The sequence below is a fragment of the Takifugu flavidus genome, chromosome 7 (assembly GCF_003711565.1).
Source record: "Takifugu flavidus isolate HTHZ2018 chromosome 7, ASM371156v2, whole genome shotgun sequence".
In the NCBI taxonomy this organism is placed as follows: domain Eukaryota; kingdom Metazoa; phylum Chordata; class Actinopteri; order Tetraodontiformes; family Tetraodontidae; genus Takifugu; species Takifugu flavidus.
Window position 1 is genome coordinate 11284257 of NC_079526.1, and position 25354 is coordinate 11309610.

At 49.8% G+C, this 25354-nt stretch overlaps 1 protein-coding gene across 1 annotated transcript in view; it reads right to left on the reverse strand.

Moving 5' to 3' along the window:
* Window positions 1-25354, reverse strand: part of ptprsa (protein tyrosine phosphatase receptor type Sa) — a 151383-nt gene that overhangs the window by 10184 nt on the left and 115845 nt on the right. The window contains 15 exon segments of the mRNA XM_057039508.1: window positions 1337-1622; window positions 2025-2043; window positions 2046-2178; window positions 3649-3768; window positions 5029-5204; window positions 6947-7070; window positions 9915-10012; window positions 16460-16575; window positions 16779-16790; window positions 18514-18674; window positions 18789-19001; window positions 19460-19547; window positions 19630-19880; window positions 20029-20120; window positions 21105-21698. Of these exon segments, the coding sequence (XP_056895488.1) occupies window positions 1337-1622; window positions 2025-2043; window positions 2046-2178; window positions 3649-3768; window positions 5029-5204; window positions 6947-7070; window positions 9915-10012; window positions 16460-16575; window positions 16779-16790; window positions 18514-18674; window positions 18789-19001; window positions 19460-19547; window positions 19630-19880; window positions 20029-20120; window positions 21105-21698 (2483 nt within the window).

Below are 25354 nucleotides of genomic sequence, written 5' to 3' on the forward strand. Positions count from 1 at the left end.
GCAGCCGCCTGACAATTATGTTTGTGGTAATTAACCAGGTCGTTCCTGGCACGCTCGCCTTATTGTTGGGATTCTGCTGATTTCTCAACCCTCCCCTTTAATATTTGAGGTCCCAGCAGCCCCGCCGCTCCCGTTCCAGCTCGTGTTTTGATTAGCATACGCTGTGTTCAACAAATCTTCCTGCTTCAGTCTGACAACTTCACCCCGACTCCCGCTTCATCTTCCCTCTTGTTAATCCCTCCGGCCACGGTTTCACACCCAAGAATCACAACCCCCCCCACAGCTTCGGCCCACTCAGCACCTCAGTTAGCTGTGCTCATTAGAGACGCTTTGCCCCGCCCCCTGCCCCACCTGCCCCACGCCTCCATTTGTCATCATCACGCTTTAATTACCCGCTCCTCCATCATTCCTCACCCACGCTCCCTCTTCTCTCCCAGCTTTCATGCGGTGCAGCGTGGATGTTATTAATCCCCATTTGAGTCCTGACGCCAGCTCAGCAGTATCCCAGCGTGACGGTGGCGGAGATTACATCACTGGCGGGTGGCGGCGAGTGGAATCTCTGGAAATCTACTCTCATCTACGCTCTTTTTTAAAGATGGCTGGAGAAATGGTTCGGAACCACGGCATGGAAACAACTTTTCCTAATCTGCGATCACAGATCAAAGGTCGGCCGTGGAACCGGGAACCAGGCTCGCCGCCTGCACCCGGTAAACTAGCCGAGTCTAAGAAATTGGATTTGCATCTTAAATATCTTCGGGGAACAGAATTTAAAAGGCTTACAGTCGTCCAGGACAAGGTGACTGAACTCACAAGGCGTAAACAATAAACTGCTTAAGTTAGCATTGTTGTGATTGAAGCCCCGAGAGAGACGTTAATGAGTCGCCGTGTGAACATTCCTGCCCTCTGTGGCCTCATTTGCACGCATTCTCCAAATTCTCTGCGTTTCAAGTCGGCCTAAACTGCAGCCACTGAAATTTCTACCTGCGTAGAAAGATTAGGCCGTTTTCATTCATAAGAAAGGCTAAAGTTAGGTTGGCAGTGAGCATGAGGCTAACGGGAGACAAAAATAAAATGCTAAGCTAATGGCGCCTGTTGGAAATCAGCCGTGTTTTCCTCAGAACTTGGGAAATGTCTTCTACTTGACCACTTTTATGGCTGTTTTTACATCCCGAAGCACCGCAATCAAGCGTGAAAACTTCCCCATCACACTTTTATGACGCGATACTTTCAAATGTGCATAAAAAAATGGGCGATAAAAGCTGGGCTAAGAGCGTAACATTCATAAAACTCCCTGGAAAAAAAAAAAACAGACTAAATGGGATCCCTGCTTAGCTACCTTAAACTCGAGCTCCATGCCGGTGACGTGCTCGCCGCTCTCCACCTGGGCCAGCTTCTGGATGTACGAGTACAGGCTCCTCGCCGCCACCTCCGTGTTGCCGCAGGCCACCGCCTCCAGCAGCGCGTCGTGGATGAAGCTGTACTGGTCCTCGGTCTGCACCATGTAGTTCCGCTGGGAGCGCATGAGCGTCACGTGGCCGTAAATGTCCACCGTCTTCTCGTGCTTGATGCGCTCCAGCATGGCGTCGATGACGATGAAGCAGCCCGTCCTTCCGACTCCGGCGCTGAGAGAGAGAGAGCATGGACTATTATTGTGCTGTGCTGGCGGTTGTGTTGTAGGCAGTGAAACACGCTTTTCCCCTGATTCCTGAGGAATTTTCAGCCTCCCATTTTAAATAATTGAGTAGCGGCAGGAAAGGGAGTCGTCGGGAACACGGAGACAAACAACGGGGACGACAACAAAGGAGCGACGGAGAGACAAGCCGTCAAATTTCAGTTGTCCTGAAGAGGACGGGAAACCTCGCTGGTAAGAGGGGAAAAGGAAGAGAGAGGAAAAAGAGATGGGAAGAAAAGGAGACGGAGGCGGGGAGGAAGAAACATCGACCATCGGAGGGACGATGGGGAGGAAGACGACCGTCCAATCACGAAGACGACCCGTCCCCGACCGGGATCAAAGGGTGTCCGACCTGCAGTGAGCGATGATGGACCGGCGTCCGGAGGGTTGCAGGTCTTCACCCGACGCAGGAAGGCCAGGAAGGGGGTCGGGTACTCGGGAACGCCGTGGTCAGGCCACGCCGTGAACTGGAACTGGCGAACTTCCCGCTTCTCGCTCGAGCCGTTCTGAAGGAAAGAGGCAGGAGTGAGTGAGCTGGTGCGCCTGAGGAGGAGAAGAGCTGCGGCGGCCGTTCCCAGCAGGAACGCCAAGTTTCCCTCTCAGGACGGAACAAAAGCATCAAACAAATAAACACATAAATAAACGGCTGATAGATAAATGCAATAAATGTTGGGATTCTGTGAAATTCTGACCTTTTACCACAAACTCCTGCTTATTAATCAAGTCCGTGTTCGTGTTTACTTTAGCTGGGGTGGTAATAACATGTGTAATAACGTGTGTAATAACAATAACATCGCTGCTACCTTTCAAGCTCATCGCCGCTGCTGTACTGGAAGAAAACCCGGCTTATTTGGGAAAAAATAGGGAGAGTTTGGAACTTCACATGCAGTTCTGGGCGCAGCTTTGGAACAGGGCGACCGGTTCTTCTCCGGTTTTCTCTCCGGTTTCTCTTCTTCCTTCTCTCCGGTTTTCCTCTCCGGCGCTTCAGATGAAGCGGTTATAACACGCGGCGTTAAGAGGCGACGCCCTGCCCCCGGTCTGAGACCTTCGTACCATACGGAGACGAGCGGTCAGCTCCCACCTCAACTCAAACTCAACCCCCCCCCGCATCCACGATAGACGTCCTTAAGGACGGGAGGAGAGGAGACTAAAATCCCTCCTGCATCTTCACCCCCCCCACAAGAGCCTCTAATGGAGGCACTGTTTGCATTTCAATGCAGGGTTTCTGCTTCCCTGACAGAGATTTTCTTTCCTCGCTGAATAAATGAATAAATGAATGTGGTAATTAAAAGCAAACTGACCTAAATCTTATTTTCCTTTACTTTATTTTCCCTGTTTCTGCAGATGGGGCCGGCTTTGGGAATTTAGAGGCTCTTCTCCCTCCCCCCTCCCTCCATCCATCAACAGGAACTGCAGGAACCTTCTGACACGCTCTCGTGCACGCCTCCTGCCAACGTGCACCCCTTGACAGCAGCACTTCTCGCCACCGCGGGTCAGCTGACCCGAGAGCCTCACGTCGGCGTGTTCATCAGGCCTGCGACGCTTTAGCTAACAGCTAACTGCAGTGGAGCAGAAGTGAATTCTCATCATAGCCTGCATCTGCCTCCGCCTGTGCGTGTGTGTGTGTGTGTGTGTGTGTGTGTGTGTGTGAGACTTGTCCAATTATGTATATTGGGTTTCGCGTCTCCTCACTTTACTTAAGTGCTCCAATTTGGCAGATGCACATAAACAGATGATCTACTGAGCAGCGCGGCGGACTGGAAGGACAATGACGATAAAAGCTTTCATGTTTAAGTAAAAACTAGATTAATTTGATCGCTGCAGGGCCAACAGTTTATCCCATTTTGCCTGGATTTCCTTGGTGCATCCATTTCCTAGTTACTTTTCCTCCCATTTGTGACCGAACGGGATAATGAGGCTGATTCTGGCTGCAGAGAGCGGCCGTGAGGGTGGGGGCAGAGCGGAGCTCCTCTCACCTTGTGCAGGGAGAAGGTGCGCACGCAGAACGTGGCCAGTTCGATGGTGTCCAGCAGGGTCACTTGGGTCATGCCGTATGTTTCTGTGCCCCGGCTGGGCCAGTACTGGTCACACTTGATCTGGAGGGTTGGACAGAGGGCATCGGTTAGCGTCAGTAGAGAAACGTGTGATCGTACAGATGCTGGTAATCCGTAAAGAAATACAGAGAGAATCAGTTTGCAATTAACTTTTTATTAATTAAAATGAAAGCCCATTTGGCGTAAAGGGGCCAGGGCTTCGTGTAATCCCACTTATCCACCATTTTATCCAGCTGTTCTCCAAAACACCTTGAAAAAGCCATCCTGGGCTCACTCCAGCCCCCCCGCCAACTCCACCCCACCCCTCGGCGCCATCCCACTCAAGATTGATACAATATGGGATGTGATGCCAGTGGACATCAGATGAAATGTGACGGCCGGGGAGGGAGAGACGCCTCACCCCGGATTCCTCTCCCGTTTCCTGCTGAGGCGGCCAACTCGGACCACCCACCAGTCCTGATTACCTGATCGGTAAAGAACTGAACAGGGACGGAGGGATGCGAAATGAGTGCAGGCGCCCAGTGTGAGAGAGAAACATCGTAGCGTTGCTTTCCCGTCGGCTTTGTGGTCACTGCCGGACACATTTATCCAAAAAAAACCCAAACAAAAACGACACCTTCCCGTGTGTTTGGAATCCTCATCCACTCACACGATCAGGAAAACTGGTGGGAACATAAATAAGTGTGTGATAAGCAAACCTCTTGAGTAAACAGGAGTTTATTACCTACTGACCATGATGTTTAAACAACGCCCCCTACAGACAACAACACGTTACTACATCAACGCTAAAACCACTTGTCCGGAAATTCCACTTATTTGTTATTTCGAAAAGTGCAGCGTGATGTTCTTTCAAGAAAATTGTGTCAAAATACATAAAAATAAAGCAGGAATGAAGAGCTCCGGCTATATAATATTAAGAACCTCATTCATGTATTTAAACTACCCAAAGACAGAAAAACAGTCTCCTTCTTCCTTTGTGAGAGTTTGCCAACGCTCTCTTTGCTCTTTATCCTCTAACTTCCTGCCTCAACAGATGGTTGTGGGAGGCACTGGTCACACATACAGAGGGGAAAAGAAAGAAAAAAATCTCAAGGCCCTCTGTTGCAGTTTAATTTTAGTTTCTGCCCTGTGAAGTGAAAGCGCGGCAGCTTGTGAGCTGGCGGCGCCGCGGGGAACGCGCAGCAGCGTGTGCACGTCACTGCAAATAAAGCACGTAAACGGAGCCCAAGCCGGCGAGGGTCCGTGCCGCGGTCGTGCCGACTCATCAGATGTGTTTTAAGGTTTAAAAGCGACCGTGCGTACCCGTGATTTCTCCTCCAGCCGGGTCATCATGACGACGGTGGCGGAGCGCTGCTCCCAGACCATCCTCCAGAAGTCCCCGAACGTCTCCGGTAACGGACCCTGAGTGGCAATGTAGGCATTCTGCTTCCTGTAGCCGTCGATGTAGTTGGCGTTGATGTAGTCGCTACCGGTGATCCCTGGAAGAATGAAAAAAACACACGGAACTCCATCAATTTTCGCCATCTAATTCGCTTTCGCTCGGAACTTTCAATTTGAGGATTTTTTTGTCATTCCGGCGTTATTTGCACCATCTGGAGCTTCACACATGCTAACCTTGTTTTTCATTAAATGAAGATGGAAATACTCCAGTCCGTCTTTTGCAATGAGGCCTCACACGTCTTAGGTGCAAACTGGATGTGACGGAGGAAAATGCTGGAAATGCCCGGCGAGAGCTGGCCGGCGTTCCAAAAACGCCCCGGCTATTGTTCGGAACGCCGTTGCGCTTGTTTCGAATCGCTAATCTCAGAGCTGCTGCCTCTCTCCGCCTTCGTCAAACTGGTATCTTTCTTCACCAAACGCTTTACCACATGCGCCCGCCTCGCTTTAGGCGGCATCTCGCACCTGATTCACCACCAACGAGGACGGGATGCAGCTGATAATGGGAAGGAGCGAGGAGGAGGCCGTGCACGGAGCCGGGAAATAGCTGGGCTGAACATGGAATCAGAGGATCCCAGAATGCTCCAACGCTAACAAGCACGTGGTCGACTGCAAGATTTCACCACGGAGCCGTCCCAGAGTTGAGGTGAAGACTGTTCTCAAGCTCGCTGGCGCCCCCCACCCCAAAGAAAAAAGCCAAGGCTGTTGCGAGATCACAGCAGAATTTTAAGCAACTTTGAAGAACAGACGGGGGATCTGTGCCGACAGCCTTCCTGACAAATTAACGACGTCAGAGAAATAACAGAAGCAGTTCTTCCCTAATTCAGTGAGGACAATAACGAAGTAATGAGGAGATGGGAAGCCGTTCCGACCTGAACAAAGGGGAGAAAATGAACTAAAGGCTGGGACAAATATCATTAAACAGATACTACGTAGCTCAGGCCAACAGTGCTGCCTTGGCTTTCGTCCTAGCTAAATGAACAAAGGCGGCGTGCATGAACGCGTCTCCTGCTGCAACTAATGGCAAAAACCGCTGCAGTGTAAAATAGAAATTTCAGACTTGATTAATTTATGTATTTATGGATGAGGCCTTTTTCCGGGGGATCTTCCCCCCCCCCCTTCCTCACCAGGGTTGTTGCAGCCTCAAATTGTTCTGAAACCCAAGCAGAGTCGCTTGGCTTCCGCGATGACGCAACACCAGAGCGATGTCAGTCGTGAAGGGTGAGTCCCTCTGACAACGTCCCTGGAGATTCCGGAGCGCGTGGAAGAGCGTGTGGACGATGAGCACCGAGGCCGTGGGCAGTTGGTGACAGCGAGGTGGGGGAACGAGCCCCCAACCTGGAATAATCGGACCCCCCCTGTTGTTTGCTGCTCCTCGGACACAGTCAATAATTTGTCCTGAATCTAAACATCGCTTCGTGTTCTCTGCCCTTGTTCCTCTCTGATTAAACACAAAGGGATGTTCCGCTGCAGGAATTTCAACATTTACATTGATCGTTTGGAGAACGTCAGTGTTTGTTAGGGTTGTTGTGCACAGACGGACATTTGAGTGCAGCTTATTCTAAAACTGTTCGCTCTTTTGCCATTTTATGGATCAAATTATTTAAATAAGACCGTTTCCGTCATACTGTTATAACCCATCCCCGTCTAGGCCAGTAGAGGGAGGTAGAGAGTCTTTCCAGTTCACATTCCTAATGATTTAAACTGGTTTATAATTATGGAAATTTCCCAAATGATCCATCAAGGCCCGAGCTCATATCTGAGGCGCGTGGGTCGGCCTTACCTTCGATGGGCGCCAGGATGACACGGGAGTGGTCGTAGGCGATGACGTTGGCGTAACGATTTTTGGGCTTGTTCACCTCCAGGTTGGAGTGTTCCCAGGTGAACTGCTGGCCCGGATCGATGGACTGATGAGGGCCCGAGGCGTGCCGGACATGCACAGAGTGACAGAGAGAGAGAGAGATGAGGAGAGGAGAGGGAGAAATCAGGGGGGCAATAACAGCACGAGTTCCCTCGGAGGAACAGAACACGGAACACGAAATCAGCCCAACTCTGGCCAGATCCGTCACCGTAGAGGCAGAGAACAGTATTGATGACGGGAACGGAGCGCTGCCCCCGGGGGAGGCACGAAGCACGGCTCCACCAGTGCGGCCGTCCCTCATACGTGCTGCGTCTTGACTGAATAATTAAGCATTCCATTAGCGAGCCGTTGTTTGGCGACGCGTGTCAGCCCGAGACGGAGGACTGGAAAGTATTTGCATTGGAGCACTGAGCCGGGGGAGGGGGGCAACTGGGCCAAGCTAACAACTTCCAAGCCATCGTCACGGCGACCAGAGCCTTCCTCTGCTTTAATCTCTCTCCATTACCGCTCCCCCTCCCCTCCTCTCCTCCTCTGTCCTCTCCTCTCCCCTCATCTCCTCCTCTGTCCTCTCCTCTCCTCTCCCCTCACCTCCTCCTCTGTCCTCTCCTCTCCCCTCATCTCCTCTGTCCCTCTCCCTTCCCCCTCCCCTCCTCTCCTCCCTCTCCTCTCCTCTCCTCCTCCCCGCTCCCCTCCTCTCCTCTCCTCTCCCATCCTCTCCTCTCCTCCCATCCTCTCCTCCCTCTCCTCTCCTCTCCTCTCCTCTCTCCTCTCTCCTCCTTCGCTCCTTTCCCCTCATCTCCTCCTCTGTCCCTCCTCTCTCCCCTCCCCTCCTCTCCTCCCATCCTCTCCTCTCTCCTCCCCTCCTCTCCTCTCCTCCCCTCTCCTCTCCTCCCCTCTCCCCTCCTCTCCTCCCTCTCTTCTCCTCTTCCTTATCTGCATCTTTCCAACCTCCAGAGAATTCCAATGTTTTTGTCCTCACTTCTTTCTCTCCTTATCGCCTCTCTGATAGTCACACCCCCTGTCTGAGGCGATGGCACGGATTTTTCATTTTCTCTTTGGACTGGGGATGCACGTGCACGTGCGGGTGTGTGCACGTGCCTTCCAAGTCCAAAAATTTGGGTCTTTTTAAGGAATTATGGCTGAATCATGGCTGACGCAACCTGATGTTCATGTTTGGGGAGTGGGGGAGGAGGAAACCTGCAGGGGCACCAAAGTGGGAATTGAACCCGGAACCTTCTGACTCCGATGCAACTGTGCTGCTCGGGCATCGTCTGGATAAATCAAGTGTGCTTTGTGGTTGGCATTTATGTGTCAGATCATCTCCTCTTTATCTCCCCGCTTCAGCTGAGAGGCTCTGCTCTCTCTCTCCTCCCTCAACTGAAGTTCCATCATTAACCCAGCCTCCGTACCTCATCTCTCTCCCCTCCACTTCTCTTTTTTCCCTCCCCCTTTCCTCCCCGCTCACATCCCGCTCGGCTAAAAACCAATCAGTCAAAGCCCCGTCGAGCCGCGCTCGGTGAGCCGGGGCGCTCGGACGAGCAGCCATTCATCAAGAAAATAACAAAATTAAAATTACACTTCTCTATTTAATTTGGTCATTTATTTTTTCGGAGGGGCGGCCGAGGGGAAGGAACGCGGTGACGGCGAGGGAGCGAACAAGACGGAGTGGGAGAGGAGGCGTGCCGGCAGTTTAATGCTCTCTTTAAGCCAAGTAATTAGAAGTTGTTGTAGCGAAGTGTCAACTTTGGGTACGTGGCTCTCATCTCTCTTCCCCACGAATGGAACAGCTTGTCCATTTGGACCCGGCTCCGATGTGGATTTATGAATCATTGATAGCCGCGAAATGCCGGATCACTACGAGGAGTCATTATCCTCCAACAATCACCGGCAGGCACGGTGACAGCAATCCGAGCTGCTCTACCTGCTCTCGACAATGCCGGCGTGCAGCGGGGGCGAGGGGGCCGTGAGTTAGGGAGGGCGGGGAGGGAATATTGCTCGTATGCAAACGAGGGCTGATTCAGCATTCCTGATTTCTAATCAACTGTGGTGTCATTTATTACGCCGCGGGCTCAGCTCTCAGACAGCTGTTAGCTAAACTACACTGTTCTTCTAGTCCTGTGAGGACTCCCTCTAACCCTTAAAGGTCTCACACAGCCTCAATGGGGACCAACCGGAATGTCCACACTTCCCAAAACTGGCCTCAATTGGGGGGTCAAATTCGTGTTGTGGTCCTCACCCACATGTACAAGACGTCTCACACTCACATTCCACAAAATGTCTTGACTTTGCTACTAAAATATGCATTTTTAGTAGTATGTTGGAAATCCCAAGGTTTATTCAAAATTCCTGGGACATTGTGATCCTATTTACATCCAAATGAATCCATAAGACTTCCTGTCGGGTGCAGCGGTGGGTGTCGGTGTTGCCTGGGCCCAGCCGTCTATCAACAGGGGCGTTTCGGTCCTTTTCAGGTAATAACTGGGGTCTCTGCACGGTTTGAAGTATTTCATCACTACGTCACTGGCTATACTGCTGGGGGGCTCCAGGTCAGATGGCCCCCACAGCCACGGAGGACCCCTACTAAAATAAGGGGGGAAATGCACGGCTTTGGTCTTGAGTCTTGAGGTCTCTGAGGTAGTCTTGTCGTTTTAATTGTCACTGCCAGGAAGAACCGCCACTGAGTGGCAGGTCTAACCTCTAACGTTGTCAACAAGTCCACAGAAAAGGCTCGAAGGAACAGAAACAGACCTTTCCCCTGAGGGAGAGCAGGCAGGGACACACACACACACACACACACACACACACACACGCTGGCAATGAAAATGCAATCGGACAGAAATCGATACTCCTGCAGCAGAACCTTTGACCTTTGAACCTTTGTCCCACTCACCTCATATTCCTGCGAGAGCTTCAGATTGTCGTTGGCCTTGAGGAGCTCTGTGTGCTCGGCCAGCTCGGAGATGGGGATGGGAGGGTGATTCATCATGCCTGCTCATCAAACAGAAAGAAGAAAGACGCACCCAGGGGAGGAGAAGGAGAAAGGAGTCCGTTAGCAACTGGAAAACACTGACGACTGGGGATTTCCTGCTAATATACCGACGGAAGGCTTTGGTGCTTGGGAAGCTTGTGCAGAACACGGTGAATTTCACACAAAGGAAAAAATAAAGAGTGACGTTATCGGCGCTTGACTGAACCAGGCCAGAGCTCAAAGAATTTTGCAGCGCACATCTGCAGCCCAAAAGATGAAATGCTTGGACGACTAAAACCAATAAATAGGAAAAATCCGGGAGAAAAAGACAGCCAGTCAGTCATATTGGAGCTTGTTGAACTCCTGATGAAGCGAATTCAGTCCCGGGTGACGAAACTCTGACCTGAAATATGTCTTTGACGATGGTTTTACTGGAGGCAGGACTGTTAGATTCCACTCTAAAGTCCTTCTTCTTTCATTACCTCTGCCCCGACAGCGTCCAATTGATCATTTCTCTCAACATTTGAGCTTTATTATATGCAGCGGCGCCCCTCAATCAAAGAGAAGGATGAGAGAGGAGCGTCGAAAACCGCTTTTCAATGGGGTGAAATATCCCACAGGCCTAGTCCTGCTCTATCCGTAATCTCTAAAGCTCCAGTTATGCAGCGTTGTTGGAAAGTTGACACGTTGAAAGTTCAGACCGGCCCGACCGCTCCAGAGAGAGGTATTTATTCAAGGAGCCCTGACCTGGAGGGGGCTCACGGGGAGGAGAATAAAGGGAGTTTAGGAGTGTGAGTGATGTTGAGTGACAGTGTGAGCTGCTCCATTCCAGCCTGCCAGTTCTCCCACCCCCTCCCCCTTCTGTTGCTTCCCTCAAACCGGAACATGAAGACCCTCCAAAATCAGAGAGAGAGCCAGTGCCGGGTTCACATCCAACATTTTTCCACTCCCAAATCGTTCTACCGTACATCCCAAGCGGCTGTGAGAGAGAACCAGCTCCCCAATTGGCAAAAATAGTGAGATTTATTATTTCTTCGCCTTACTCCAATATCCACTGAATATTGCATTGCTGTTGCCACAATATTATCTGCACTGCTGTGCACCCCAGTCACTAATCCATTTATGAACATAATGCTGGGGCCATGTAATGGAATATGAAGCAGCCATAGATCGCAGCTCCGGCCCTGCCAGCTCACTGGCAACACTGAGCGCTTTAACGCAGTCTCTCAGTCTCAAGGTCGAAAAGTCGACGATATGATGAAATCTCGTTGCAAAAAAAAAAAAAGAAAAAAAAAAGGAAGCACGAGAGGCTTTAGAAGCGTAACCAGATTAACCGGCCTTAATTTCCCTCCCTTTCAAAATTCTTCAAACGGTCCCGCCAATGTCAAGGGGGCCTCGAGTGTCTGGGCTGCTTTTGTACCCACAGTCTTCATTAGGGACGGTAAATTAGGAACGCCGGCGGAACGAAGCTGCTGCGTCGATTACACGAAGATTACCGGAGATGATTCCGGATGCTGCAGCAGGATGGACGCAGCGCAACGCTCAAGGAAGAACCTGGAGTCAGGCGTCACTCGTAGCCGAGGACACGGACAGGAGAAGGTTGTTGTTGAAGAGTCAGAGGCGTGTGTGTGTGTGTGCGTGTGTGTGTGTGTGTGTGTGCGTGCGCGCGCGTGTGTGTGCGTGTGTGTGTGTGTGTGTGTGTGTGTGGACAGCTTGTCTTCTGTCTCCATGAGCTCCTGACATCCCCACACTCCATCAGTCTCCTTTCAGTTTGTTTTTACTGCCCACTTCACCGCCCGCATGTTTCAACACCGGCTACAGGTCGGAATAATATTTCTCCTCATCCCGATAAAGGGCGACAGGCTGCCAGCGGGATATTTGAGGGTGGGGCGTGCAACCGTTTTTGTTTTTTTATATTAGCCCTAAACTTTACTCTGACGTGGAAGGAAGCTGGAGTGATTTTTATTTTTTTTTAATCCGTTCGATTTGCCGCTTCCAGTGACTGGTTATGTTATCAGACACCCCCCCCCCCCCCCCGGTTCTCAAGACCATCGAGTCCACTGTGTCCGATTTGTTCCTGTATTTATTCCCAAAGCCAGGCTTTGCTGTAACCCACACGGCAGCAAAGTCATCCAAGGACAGCCTGTTGTTATTTCTCTCCTCTCTCCCTGCCAAAGCCCTCGTCTTCCTCTTCAAGTTCCTCTTCCTCCCCCCATCCCCTCCCATGATCAATGAGCACGGGGGCAATAAAACTAGCAACTAATTGCACATTTGAAATCTAGCGATCCGTGTCCGCGCCCGAGGACTGTGGCGATAACGCCCGATAAGGCGAAACATCCTCTCTACCTAAAAGCCCGTTCACCACGACGCCTGTCTGCTGGTACGAAAACCAGAGCGGCAGAAATAAAGCGAGGGAAAGAGAGGACCCCCCCCCCCTTGGATGATTCCTCTGCAGTCAGCAGAGGTGGGGTGGGTATCAACTGTCGAGCCATTGTTTGCAGCTGCTTTAATTAATTCTGCTCGTTATCTCTTAGCGCAGAAAGAGCACGTTACTTCAGAACGGAAATGGAGCAGTGCTGGTGAAGGGGAGGGAAGGGGAATGGAGGACGTTGGGGGGGGGGGGACGACAGGAGGAAGAAAGAAACCGAGCTCTTGTAATTCTGTAAAAGGAAATTCACAATAATGAATCACTTCTCAATCATCTCCACATCAGAACACACGGTTATTTATGCTTGTTGGATTAATGAGCAGCCAAAAAGCCTGAGTGACTCACGTTAATTACCACAGAAACACAGCAGCTAAACAGCCCAGTTAGCACTGGACTTTAGCTTCGTGTGTGAAATAAAGGCTGAGTTTAATTGGTGAAGGGAGGCAAGCCATGCTGATGCCAGAACCGTGGAGACTAACTTTCAGAGTCAAATTCTGCGTCACTCTGAGGGCTGCTTAGACCCGAATCTGTGGGGGACAGCAGAGATCATTTAAAGATGAGAACCTGCGTCAGAGACATGTTTCACAACAAGAACACGCTGACAGAACACACAAAAATCCAAACACAAATGGGAATTTCAGCCCAAGACAATATGAACCCTTCTGATATTTGACTGTGGGCACCATGGAAAAGGTCACGGAGGTCAGGGATAAAGTGTCGGCCGTCTTGAAGCTTAAATAAGCAGTGAGAAGGGGCGGCTGGCAGGAAGGAGAACAGGGGGAAAAAATCAGTGTGGATTTCCTGATGAAAACCAACTCTAAAAGTCTCCTTTGTCTGCAGTTTGTTGCTCAGGCATTCGGAGTGAAAGGTGTGGAAATGTGTCCACATTCTTCCCTGACAGCTCTGGAGCCGGCGCCGATGGCGCTCGCTGATGCTCTTATCTGCTCCAGCAGAGGCTTCTGAGGCCGCAGCCTGCGCTTCTGTCCAGATTCCGCCGCGTCGCAGCGGCTATTAAACCAAAAATGAGCCATCTGCTCCAACATCAACCGCGTATCTGTCCTGGAAATAGGATGATGGGAAATTTGGCCCGGTAAGAATTTTGCTTTGCTCACTCGTCTGTGGTGGCAAAAGAGCTAAAATGGAAGACTCTTTTTATTACTAACGTGAAAGGTGGCTGCTAAAGAGATCTTTTTAACTTCTCTTTCACTGAACAGCAAGTGTGCTGTACTGGGTTTACCCATTTCTGGGAGGACGACAGGCCAGAAGTGCTGAATGAGAGGCGAGGAATGAAGACGTTTGAGCTCCCTCCCTCCTCCTAATTGATTTGTGACAATGACTAATTAAACCTGGCAGGGGGTGCTCTGATCCACCGTCTCCAGACGTCATTCATCGCAGCAGGAGGGAGCGTGTCTGATTGCGTTGATGTCGCGCTGGCGGGCGTACACGCTCGCTGGGGTGGGCCGGGCGCGATGTTTACAGCTGTAGGTGGGGGCGGCAGAAGGATGTAGGCCGGCGTTACGTGCGGGCCAGAGGCGCCTGGCTGCTAGCGAAGCCTTGTGCTCTGAGAGAATTACGGGGCTGCGCCGTGAAGGGAACGCAGACGGAGCCGGCGTGGGACAGGAAAGACATCAGAACCGTGCTGCGCGTTGAAAAACCACAACCTCGGTCCACCTGCTTTCGGTTCCAACAAAAAGCTCTTTTTTCCTCCGGTAGGAGACGCGTTTGTCTCGGAAGAAACGACTGAGCTAACGGGCTGATTGGACGCGCTGCAGATTTGAAATGAGTCGTGCTGCTTCATTACTTTGGCCCCATTTGCCAATTAACCCTCAGGCGCCGATAGAGATAATGACAAAATGTGCCAATATGCTCTTCAAGTAGTTAAAGGGTGTCACGTGACCCACAGCACAAAGTGCACAGCACGCACACACTCGACCACATGCATCGGCCCGGCCTTTAAGGAGACATCATCATAATCGGATTCTCTTTCGCTGTCCTGCAGCACTCGGGGGCAGCGAGTGCACGCTGCTGATGTGGCATATGCACTGCTGGACCGGAGCCGCGCATTAGTGCGCTGCTAGCATGCTCGTTTGAACAATGGTTGCCATTAGGTGACGGGGACGTTCGCAAATGCTCACCGACCCACTTAATTGGGTTCAAATGTCCGTTCAAATTAAATTCCCAGGGTGCGCGGATAACAACTTCACCCAGTTCTGGATACTCCGTCTATACTCCGAGTCTCAGCGTGCGGAGGTGAGCGTGAGCGAGGCGCCGAAACAGATGTTATTTAAGCGAGGAAGGCACTGGAAGTCATTGAGACAAACAGCAGGAAGGACCATGATCATTATACCAACAGCGATGCACCGAGAGCTCTCAGAACCCCTCTGAATGCACGCGGCGTGAAATTCAGCTTCGCGGAGCATCTGAATCAATCAAACCAAGAAGGGCGGCATGCAGCCGGTAACAGGCGGCCCGGGGACTTCTACAATAACCCCATTTGCCTCCTTGCGTCACCGACGCCGCCTGTCCGTTAGCAAACCCAACCAGGGAGTCACTGTGGCCGCAGATTTTAAGGCTCTGATCGCGGAGTTTAACAGAAACGACGCCAGGTGGCCGTCCAGGCAACCCAAGCTCGTCAAATACGAGCAGTTGTAGTTAAAAGAATGTAGTGATTAGAGACCCGTAGTTTTCTGGCCAAATGCAGATGATATTTGGGTCGAACAGGTGTAGACATCAACCCGTCTCCCACCGCTCCTCATTTCACTGCATATCCTCCTGCTCTCATATTTCTCTCCTCTAATGTGAAAATCTCTTTTTTTTTTAAACCAAGGCACAAATGCTGAAAGAAATGCCCCATTTTGAAATCCGAGCCTTTGATGGAGCTGCGGATGACAGATGGTAGAGAGACAACTAGGCTAGGAGACAGACAGGAGGGGAGAATGTGATGGAAAAAGGAGAGAACACAAAAAAACCACTCCGCATATTTACTCCACCTCTTGAGGATTTGCTCTTTTCCCGACATTCCGTTTAACATGTGACAAAGGTGCTTTGACAATAAAGCGCACGTTCCTGGCCTCAGTCAAAATAACAGGAGATAATTCAAATAATCCATCCAATAATCCATCAAGTGGAACACTGCTGGGCTAACTCCGGAGGAACCAGTCACATCTGTTTACGGCGTTCCCCTAAACGTACCAATAACCTGTGATCAAAAGTAATTACCGTCAAATGGTGACGCACAAAGGGAGCTAACGAAGATGCCGCGCGCGTCTTCGCTATTCACCCAGCAGAAAGACAGGCTGCGTCTGAAATGGAGTCCCAGCATATAAGAGCCAATTTGCTGTTGTTAAAGCTGAGATTTGGGGTGGATGAGCACCAAATTGAAAAGAGAACCTCAGAATAGGATTTTAATCTAACGGGTAAACACTCACAACAAATACTCGCTGAATACGAACGACGGCAAACACACCAATATGGGACATTTTGTCAAAAATGACGCTGAGACGTCCAAGAACATCGTTTAAATGTCTCCTTTTGCATCATTTCAATGTAAAAATATGTTTTTTTTCTTATAAATATAACAAATCCAACACAGTGCCAATTAAAACTAAAAATCTAAAGATTGGCGGAACAATGAACTGATGTGTGTTTGCTTTTAAAAGGACTGACCTAATCTACTGTCCCTGCAGTCAGACAGATCATTAAACCGCCATTTGAATTAATTAGGCTATAATTCTTCAACGATCTTAATAGTCGCGGTAAATTATGTTTTTGATCGAGATCCGACTCCATGGCCTGCATCTGGTGGAGGCGTCATGTTGTCTTGTCTACGCGAGGCTGTTGTAGCAGAGCCGTTACTGTGATTGATGCGGCGCTGCCAGGACAAAGACATGAACAACGACACGCCGGCCGTAAATCCCGGCCGATTCCTTCATGCCAACGACATGGGATGGAACGTCGGGCCATTCTTGGACGCGTCCTCTTTCCCAGCTCTTATTCTCATCTACGGGAGTGTGTGGCGCGTGTGTGTCCGCTGCTTCACCTGGAGTTTGGAAGTTGATGCGTCTCATCTCCACAGGGTCTGTGGGGTGATGGGGGGCGATGTCTGCGTTGTTCAGCAGGCACTTTGTTCGAGGCTCCGACTCTTTTCTTTTGCGACTGGAGAGCAGCCAGGAGACAAGAAGAAGAAAATTACTTCTCAGTACACAAGGACTTGGACGGGGAATTGAGAATTCAAGCAAGTAAACACACACACACGCACGCACACACACACACACACGCTATAATTACAAACATCTGCTTTGCTGAGGCAGGCTACTTTCACTTCCCCTGTAAATGCCAAGCGTACAGCTAAACCTTACCTGTCAGGTTTGCTGTTTCCACAGAAAGCATCGAGAAGTCAAATAAATGTATAAAGGTGGCAAAACACAGCACAAAGGGGGGGGGGGGGGAGTGGGAGGCAAGAAGAGGAGAGACAAATCAATAGTGAACAGCACAAAATTTCACAGGGGTGAACGCTGGACACGCTAGTTAGAACGCATCTGCATCCGAAACAGTGCGACGCACGTGCGCAGGTGTGTACAACAGGTGTGTGTCAGTGTGTGAGGAACTACCAAGGCGCACGCATGTGCCAGGCTGCGTCTCGGGCTCTTTGTCCGTGTCAGTGTGCTGCGAAGTGTGCGGTGACGTGTGTGCAGTAGGGCGCAGACACAGATGGGAGAGGGTGATGTCAGGGCCAAGGGCAGAGGCGGGAAACGGCGTTCACCGGGGAGCAGGACGGATCAGAGATACGGCAGAGCGGGCAGAGAAAGAGAGGGGAGAAAGGAGAAAAAAAAGAGCCAAGGAGAGGTCTTCCACTCCCTAACCACCAAGATGGAGCTAAGGCAAGGTCAGATAGTCGGGGATCATCTGACAGTAGAAGGCTGCACTTGTCTCATCTTCCCTGATATCCGTGGCCACCACCGCTCCCTCCCTGACTGCTGCTTATCCCAGTCGGAGGGGCTAAAGGATGGTGAACCCACCAGCTACACATGGAGGACCCTGCCTGATTCCTAATTGCAGTTTTTATTTTCAATATAATGCCAGAATTCCGCAGACTCCTCGGAGGGCGTCCTACTTCTTTAGGTAACATTTACCAGTTGCCTCCCCCTCTGCTTTCTCATACACCCTCATTTATCCCGACCCATCATTTTCCAAGGAAAACAAATGTTTACATGCCATGTCATGCTTCTGAGGATGTAAACCACCAGCCGCCCTTTCTAAGTGGGCCCCACAACATGCAATTAATGCCCCGATCGCTCAAAGCCCCGACGGAGGAACTTCAACTTCAAATGGGGAGAAAACCTCTGAAATGCTGCTGCGCTTAACCAAAAGAAATGAATACCAGCATAACGAACAAAAACAATTCAAAATATATGTAATATACCGTATTTTCCGGACTATAAGCCGCTACTTTTCTCCCACGCTTTGAACCATGTGGCTCATGCAGAGATGCGGCTTTTCTATGAATTCTTCTTTGCCCCTCAGGGGGGCGCTGTAGCACGAAGTGCAAAAATGAGACATTTTTACACCCTCACCCCCTCATAATGGAAAACACACGAAGAAATTCCCAAGATGCAGCTTTTAAGTTGAAGGCCATCGATCTGGCTATCCGTGAAGGAAACAGAGCGGCTGCACGCCAGCCTGGCGTTAATGAATCTATGGTGAGACGTTGGCGGCGGCGGCGGGAAGAATTGATTCAATGCCAAAAGACAAGAAAGGCTTTCAGAGGGCATAAAAGCAGGTGGCCTGAACGTGAAGACGTTCTTGAGGACTGGGCAAACACAGAGAGCAGAGGTGTATCCACTGGTTTCTTAATATCTTATTTCTCAGCCTGGATATCGGCGGGTTATAATACAGAGCAGTTTATATGTGACAAAATATATATTCCTTTGAAATTTTAGTGGCTTATATTTAGGTGCGCTCTATAGTCCGGAAAATACAGCACATCCGGTGCAACGTGATGATCAGTTTTCTGTCATTTGAAGTTGGAAAACGGAAACAATGTCGTCTCCGAACCCTCAAAACGATGCCCACGGAAATCCCAAACCGACTCACTTCTTATATAAGAGGATGGCGATGACGATACAGATGATGAAGACCACGGCGAGCACTGGGCCCACCACCCATATGAGCCCATCGCCCGTCTCGATGGGCAGGGGGTCAACCTGCACCGGGGTTATCACCGTGTCGGTGTAAGCGCTGGTGGCGAACATTTTCTGTGCAGGGAAAATCAAGGAGAAACGCCACAAAAGGAGCATTGAAAAATGTCCAGTGCGACTTTGCCGACTTGAAAAGAATCCTCCGATGAAAACACTGGAAGTTTGACTCACCCCTGCGGTGCTACTGAGCTCAGCCAGCAGGAAGAAGACATACTCCTGACCTGATTCCAGGGGTTTGTTCTCACAGTTGCTGTAGCTATGGTCAGTTCCCACCGTGAAGCTGGACGGCAGCTGCTTGAAACAGGCGGTGATGTAAGGGCTCCTCTGGTCCAGCTGAGCCAGCTGTCGGCGCGAGCGGCGCTTTGGAGTCACGTCTCTTAACAGCTAAAGGCACAATAAGCTTTACTGTGATGTTTACTTTCCAATTTTAAGCGTCGACAAAATGACACAATGAAGCGAGGGGGAGGGAACCCGGAGGGAACCGGGTGCCACGGACGGGCCGGGTTTTCTGTCTAAGCAGATAGATATGCATCTCCACCTGGGATCCCTGTTTCCATGGTGAAATCAGTTGTCTACCTGGTAGGACAGAAAACCCGGCCTGACTGGGAATCTCAGGACTCGGTTGCCTAGGCCTGGCAGATGTGGCAGATCTGGTGTTCTAGTTGTCCCCAGGAGACAGAAAGTGGACCAGGTGAACGTGTAATGACCTCTTTTGCTTTAGGGGAAATATTAACATAACTGACAAGGATGCTTCTCAAATATTTCGATCCTGAACCACTGAGAATGGATCGTGTTGTGTCCGGGACATAATTTAGGTGCTTTTTCCCCCCCACATATCGTACCTCTTCCATGTCCATCTCATCAGGGTTGATGAGGTTCTTTATCGTTCCTGGTTTCCTCTTCAGAGGTACGACTACCACATAGAAGTTCCTGGAAAGACGAATAAGTCACCGAATCCAAACATGTAGGATTATTGGATACATTTCTATGTCGTTGGGCGTGCTGTGCTCACCTGACATCCTTGACATCTACGGGTGAGAAGGACATGGTGAGCATGTTCTCCGGTTTAGCGAAGATGTCCAGCTTGGGCTTCTTGAGCAGAATGAAAGGTGCGGTCTTGGCAGTCACGCGGTGTCTCGGGCCGCCGTCCGTGCTTTCTTGGCAGGTCACGGTAAAGTTGTAGCTGGTGTTGTGTTTTAGCCCGTTGATTAGGACCCTCATCTTTTTGGCATCTACGACCATCTTCTGACGGTTGTACTCAATCTGGTGTAACAGAGAACCCAGAGATAGTGGTGAGTAATTTATGTTAATATATTAATCATTAATTCAATAATAACGAATAACATAAACACTGGATTAACATCCACTTTTGAATTAACATCCACTTTTATCGTGCAATCTCCAAACTCACCGTGCAGTTGAAGGGAGACCTTTGATTGTACTTCCACGCAATCACCACGGTGGTCTTGGTGGCCCACTTGACTGTGAAATTCTTTGGAACATCTGTCGAGCGGACGAGCAGAAGAAAGAAATAAAACGAAAAACGTGGATCAGCAAACTGAACAGGCGGTGGGATCAATGTAAAGATACAAAAGACAGGTTTCCCCGCCACGCTCCTCTGGGTTGGAGAGTGAGTGTAAAGGTGAGCTGTGATTGGCTGTGAGAGAGGCAATGCCACTGGTTAGGACACACGGTACAGAGGACTGATGGACGACAAAACCCCACGCAACACAAGGGTGTGTCCACTGGCTAAGCCTTCTGGGTAGTGCCAACCCGGCTCACGCTAGCTTTGAAAACGCAAACCTGCCGAGGATTCAGGGCCGAGAGCCAACAATTCCTACACTTGTACAGAGTCTGGGTTGGTGCTACCAGTGAGCTGCCAGGAGGGCACAGAGACAGACCCCAAAAACAGCATGCCTACAGTCAGCAGCAGTGCATCGGGGTGATGCCATGCCACAAGGTTGCCCTATTCAGGGAGGGGGGGGGGGGGGGGGGGGGGGAGGGGTGGAGCAGTTGAATAAGAAGGGGGTGCAGAGAGAAAGCATTTCTTAAAAGAATTCCAAAAGCAAAAGTAATCAAATTGCTCTACATCCTCTTAAAATGCTCTAGTAGTCACGTGGTGGGTTTGACAGAGGTCCTACCTTGTCTGAACACTGGGGACGTGAGATGGCATTCGCTGCGTGACTGTGCTTGGGTTGCAAGCATGACTGACAGGAGTGTCTGACCAACCAGCACTTACCTCGGAGACCTAGGCTGCTCTCCTCTTACTCAAGTGACTGACTTTAAACGGACTGACTTGGGTTTTACCTTGTTGGGGTAAGTGAGGTGAGTATCCCACAGCAAACACATTTAAAACAAATCTTTTTTCGTTGTTGAGAAGTGGAGGAGGTTGAAGGAAGGGGTGGGGCACATTTCTATTTTGTGCTGTTGCAGAGCAATGTCCAACCCCCGGCCAACCCGGCTGGGGAAGAAATATATAAGCCCTACCTGTTGGATCAAAGGCCATTGTCCGATACTGGATAGGCGGGCTGTAGGGCCCTGGACCTATGCTGGTGTGTGCGCGAATTTTCACATCGTATGCCGAGTTGGGTTTAAGGCTGTTGAGCACGTAGCTGGAGTGGTTTGGGGGCAAGCGGAGCTCCCGTGGCGCTCCTCCGGTCCCGGCTTCTTTATAGGCCAAAGTGTACTCTGTGATTACCCCATTTCTCTCCGCCAGTATCGGCGGATTCCAAGACAGCTGCACGGAGCAGCAGGTCACGTTGGAGCCCTCGTTTATTTGAGGGTATCCTCCTGGTGTGTTTTCAGGCACACTGAGCTCCACCGTGGCTTCCTCCCCAAAGCCCCTCCTGCACTTGGCGGAAATTTTAAAGACATACGTGGCCCCTCTGTGAATGCTGCTCACAGAGTACTGTCTTTCTTGAGGGGCAAATTCCAGCGTGGCTAAAGGAGCAACATCTTTCCTGCCAAACTGCAGCCGGTAGCCCTGCAGGTCGGTGCCGCCGGTTACAGCTGGCGGGTCCCAGCGAACCACAGCCGTTGTCTCGGAGTCTTGAGCCACTGATAGAGTGGGAGGAGCAGGCACTGCAGGGACAAAGGAAAACAAGCTTAATTTCTATATTTCCCCAAAGGGTGAGAACATATATTTAGGTTAAAGGCTAAAGTGGTAAAGAATGGACTAAAACTAATGACGCCAACCATCACAACCCAAAGAAATGATCCATGTCGACTCCAGCCTAAATCATCCCTGTGCTGCAAGGCACCGCTAAAAGTTAACAGTGCAACTTTGAGCAGCCAGAGCCATTACTTGTTGTAAAATGGATGACCCACAGCGGGGCTCTAGACACCATTCTTCAGGCTGGCCCAGTTTTGTTGCCGTTAAGGATGACTTGCCTTAACTCTACTTTTAAGGACCCATCCAGTTGATTGACAGCTATGGGAGGCTTCTGGCTGAAAGTGTGGCAGGTGCCCACTCGAGTCCCGACATTCCGCGAGCCGTTTCCTGTTTGACAGCCACGGCGTGCCCTGCCTCTCCCTCGTCCGCCTCAGCGTGGCCTCATGCAGAGGCAAATCTTGCAGATTTCCTTTATTGCAGGAAGCTGCTCAGTCTTGGCAATTAAAACGCCCAATAGCCCGAGTGCAAACGATAACGCGGGAATTCTCTTTCACTTTCTGCGTCTCGAGCAGTCGAGTGTTTTTTTGAACGGACCGTGAATTTCCTGCAGCAGCATCACCGCCGCACCGGCACACAGAGGTTTCTGGCCTGTTGCCCAGCGTGGACTTTAAAGTAATTTGAAGAGAGCGGCATTAGTCTGGGACAAAGTATTCCATTCTCAGGAGAAAAGTATCCTTTTGCCGTCTTGTGTGTGTTTGTGTATGTGTGTATCTGTGTGTACGGGCCTTGATATAGGGTATATATTGCTCATCTAAGCCTCACAACACACACACAGACACACAAATGCAATCCCCTCTGTGCAGCCTCCCTCTGCTATACTGCTCATTTCCGTTTGCTAATGGTCTTTTCTCTGAGTAAAGTTGGCTATTTGTGGGTGGAGGGCGGCAAGATGACAGAAGCTTTTCTGTTAATGGATCGTGGAGGGTGGGGGGGGGGGGGGTGCAGCATGAAATGAATGCTCCATAATGTAGGTCTGGTGTCATTTAAAAGCTAATCAATACAATATATGCACGTAAAGATGCAAGTTTTCGCATCTTTTTTGGTGGTGAATTTTAAAATGTGCTTGTTGGCTGATGAATTCAAAGCTGCGACTTCTGCCTTCGCTCAGGGAGCACTGATGAGGGGTGATGGGCGGAGATGGATCCGTGCGTGTCTGCAGGGGTGGGGGTGGCGGTACGGGCTGAGCTACAGGGTGATGAGAGGGAGAACAAGGGCACGGAAATGAATGAATGAGGGGATGATGAAGGTGACCGGGGACAAGAAGCAATCTGCAGCAAAGGGGGCCCAACGGGGATTCGAGGACAAAAATGTGTGCACGTGTGTGTGGGTGTGTGTGTACATGAGTGATTCTGTAAGTCTTGGACACCTTGATTGTCTCCCTGTTCACACACACACACACACACACCTTTCCCTGACTCACCTCATCTCCCAGCATACACTGCCCACCCCCTCCTTTCATTTCCTAACCTTTCCCCAGTCTTTCTCCCCCCCACCCCCCTTCTTCCACTCTCCATGTGTCCATTTCAGGTTTGACCTGGGGACAATCCCTCCTTGTGGGTCTCGTGGCACGTTTCCCATCAGGCCATGGTATTAACAGCCAGCTGTTGACGCTCCCTCAGCCTGATTGAGAAAAGGCAACGCTGGACTCCTTCTCACTTCCTGCCGCTGTTGTGCGCATTACATTCGCTCTCACCCAAACACACACACACACACACACACACACACACACACACACACACACACACAGAACAACCATATACTGTCTACAAGGGGTATATCAGGGGTATAGGCACTTTGATAGTTGCTCGATGTTTAAATGTCATGGATGCGCATGTCTGATAAGAAAGATGAGTAAAGGCAATAACCGTTGTTAAAGCAACTATTTCTTTATATTTTGTCTTAAGATATGAATCACATAAGAATGTTTGTTCTGCATGACTGAAGGTAATTTCTGTATTTTAGTGGCCAAAGTTCGCTACAGAATGACTGTTGGATTTCTGCAGCGTAGTTTTACATGTTTTTCAGTCCTTCCGAAAGATCTTTTGGATACGTTCATGGCAAGGGAGGGTTTTTTATGTCTGGAAGACATGTGTCTCACCAAGAGACATCAAGAAATATTCCACTTGTAGTTACTACTCAGGGGTTTCTGCATGCTAGAGAGGCAACAAGACTCAGCCCTCCATTTTCTGGCGGCAGGGGTGGGTTAGTGAGCGGAGTCTGAAGATTGAGCCCCGGGATGGTCGGACACCGCAGACAGAAGAACTCCATCTTAGGACCTCATATAAGCAGAAAAACAAATTTCATTTTCAGATATTCCATTGAAAATCCTGCCCTTTGCTGCACAATCCAACCACGCCTGTGAAAAAAAACCCTCTTAACCTCCAAAACGTCTGCCGAGGCCTCGTCTCTCCCCGCTTCTCAACCCCATCCCCTTGCTATTTATTCTTCCCTCACAGCAGAAACCTTCTCTTTACACTTGTATAACCGAAAACACAAAGTTCTGCCTCTGTGGGACGGAAGAAAACAGCTGGGAGAACAGTCAGCCTGCCCTGACAAGCAGCCCGAGGTGACAGATTTCCCTCACAGCTGAACGTGACAGCGCCTTTTGTTTTGACATTTTCTTGTTAAGCAGGAAAAAACATAATCCTTTTTTAATGGAGCTTTATATGGAGGCCTTTCCTGTAATCGGCATTTACACATAATGACTCTGCTTTCTGAAAATCTGAATTTATTATGACGCCAACACCTATAATGAATTCTACACATAAATAATGGACAATAGTGTGCCAATAGTTAGAAGCGTTCATAAATATTTCAGATTTCAATTAGTGTTGTTTGGCATATTCATCATCAAAAGATTTGTAGCATGTTAGTAGCTATTAAAAGCCCATTTTGCAGCTCTTGCACTGATTTAACCCCTTACTTCAGCAAGTAAACAATGCTAACGTATAATATGCTTGTGATTAATTATGACTGTCCTTAACGTGCTGATTTTCTTGTAAACACCCTCTGGGCACATGCACTACAATTACAAAACTTTTAATTTAACAATCATAATGCAGCTCTGAGAGATGAAATCTTTGGAACAGCGATTAGCAGATATGTTGCATTGACATAGGACCTTAGAATTGGGGGCAAAAGACTTGAGACCGTGAATATTAAACAATTCTTAATATTCCTGTAATCATTATTATATCACATAAACCATTATAAATTACAACTAGATTCTAAGTTGCTATGGTGTAGCATACATTATGTATGTTCCTAATGAATAATATAAACCGCAGCCTGGTAAAATATGAAGTTGTGTCCATGATTGTTTGAGGCATCCCAGTACTAACTGGCACAGATGCTAACGCAACACAGTGCTTTTATATTGGCTTGCTGCCTTCAATTTTCTGGAAGAAGGCTTTCATACTCCCAGGCAGGCGGCCTCATGTTCATGCTAATGCCGCTAGCTTCCAAACAGGCTCAAGTGGTCTTGTTAAACTTGTGTGCCTAACGGTGGTAACAAGGGAGAGAGTTCAAAAGAAGAACAGGCTTTGTAGCGTGCAAACATTAGCCT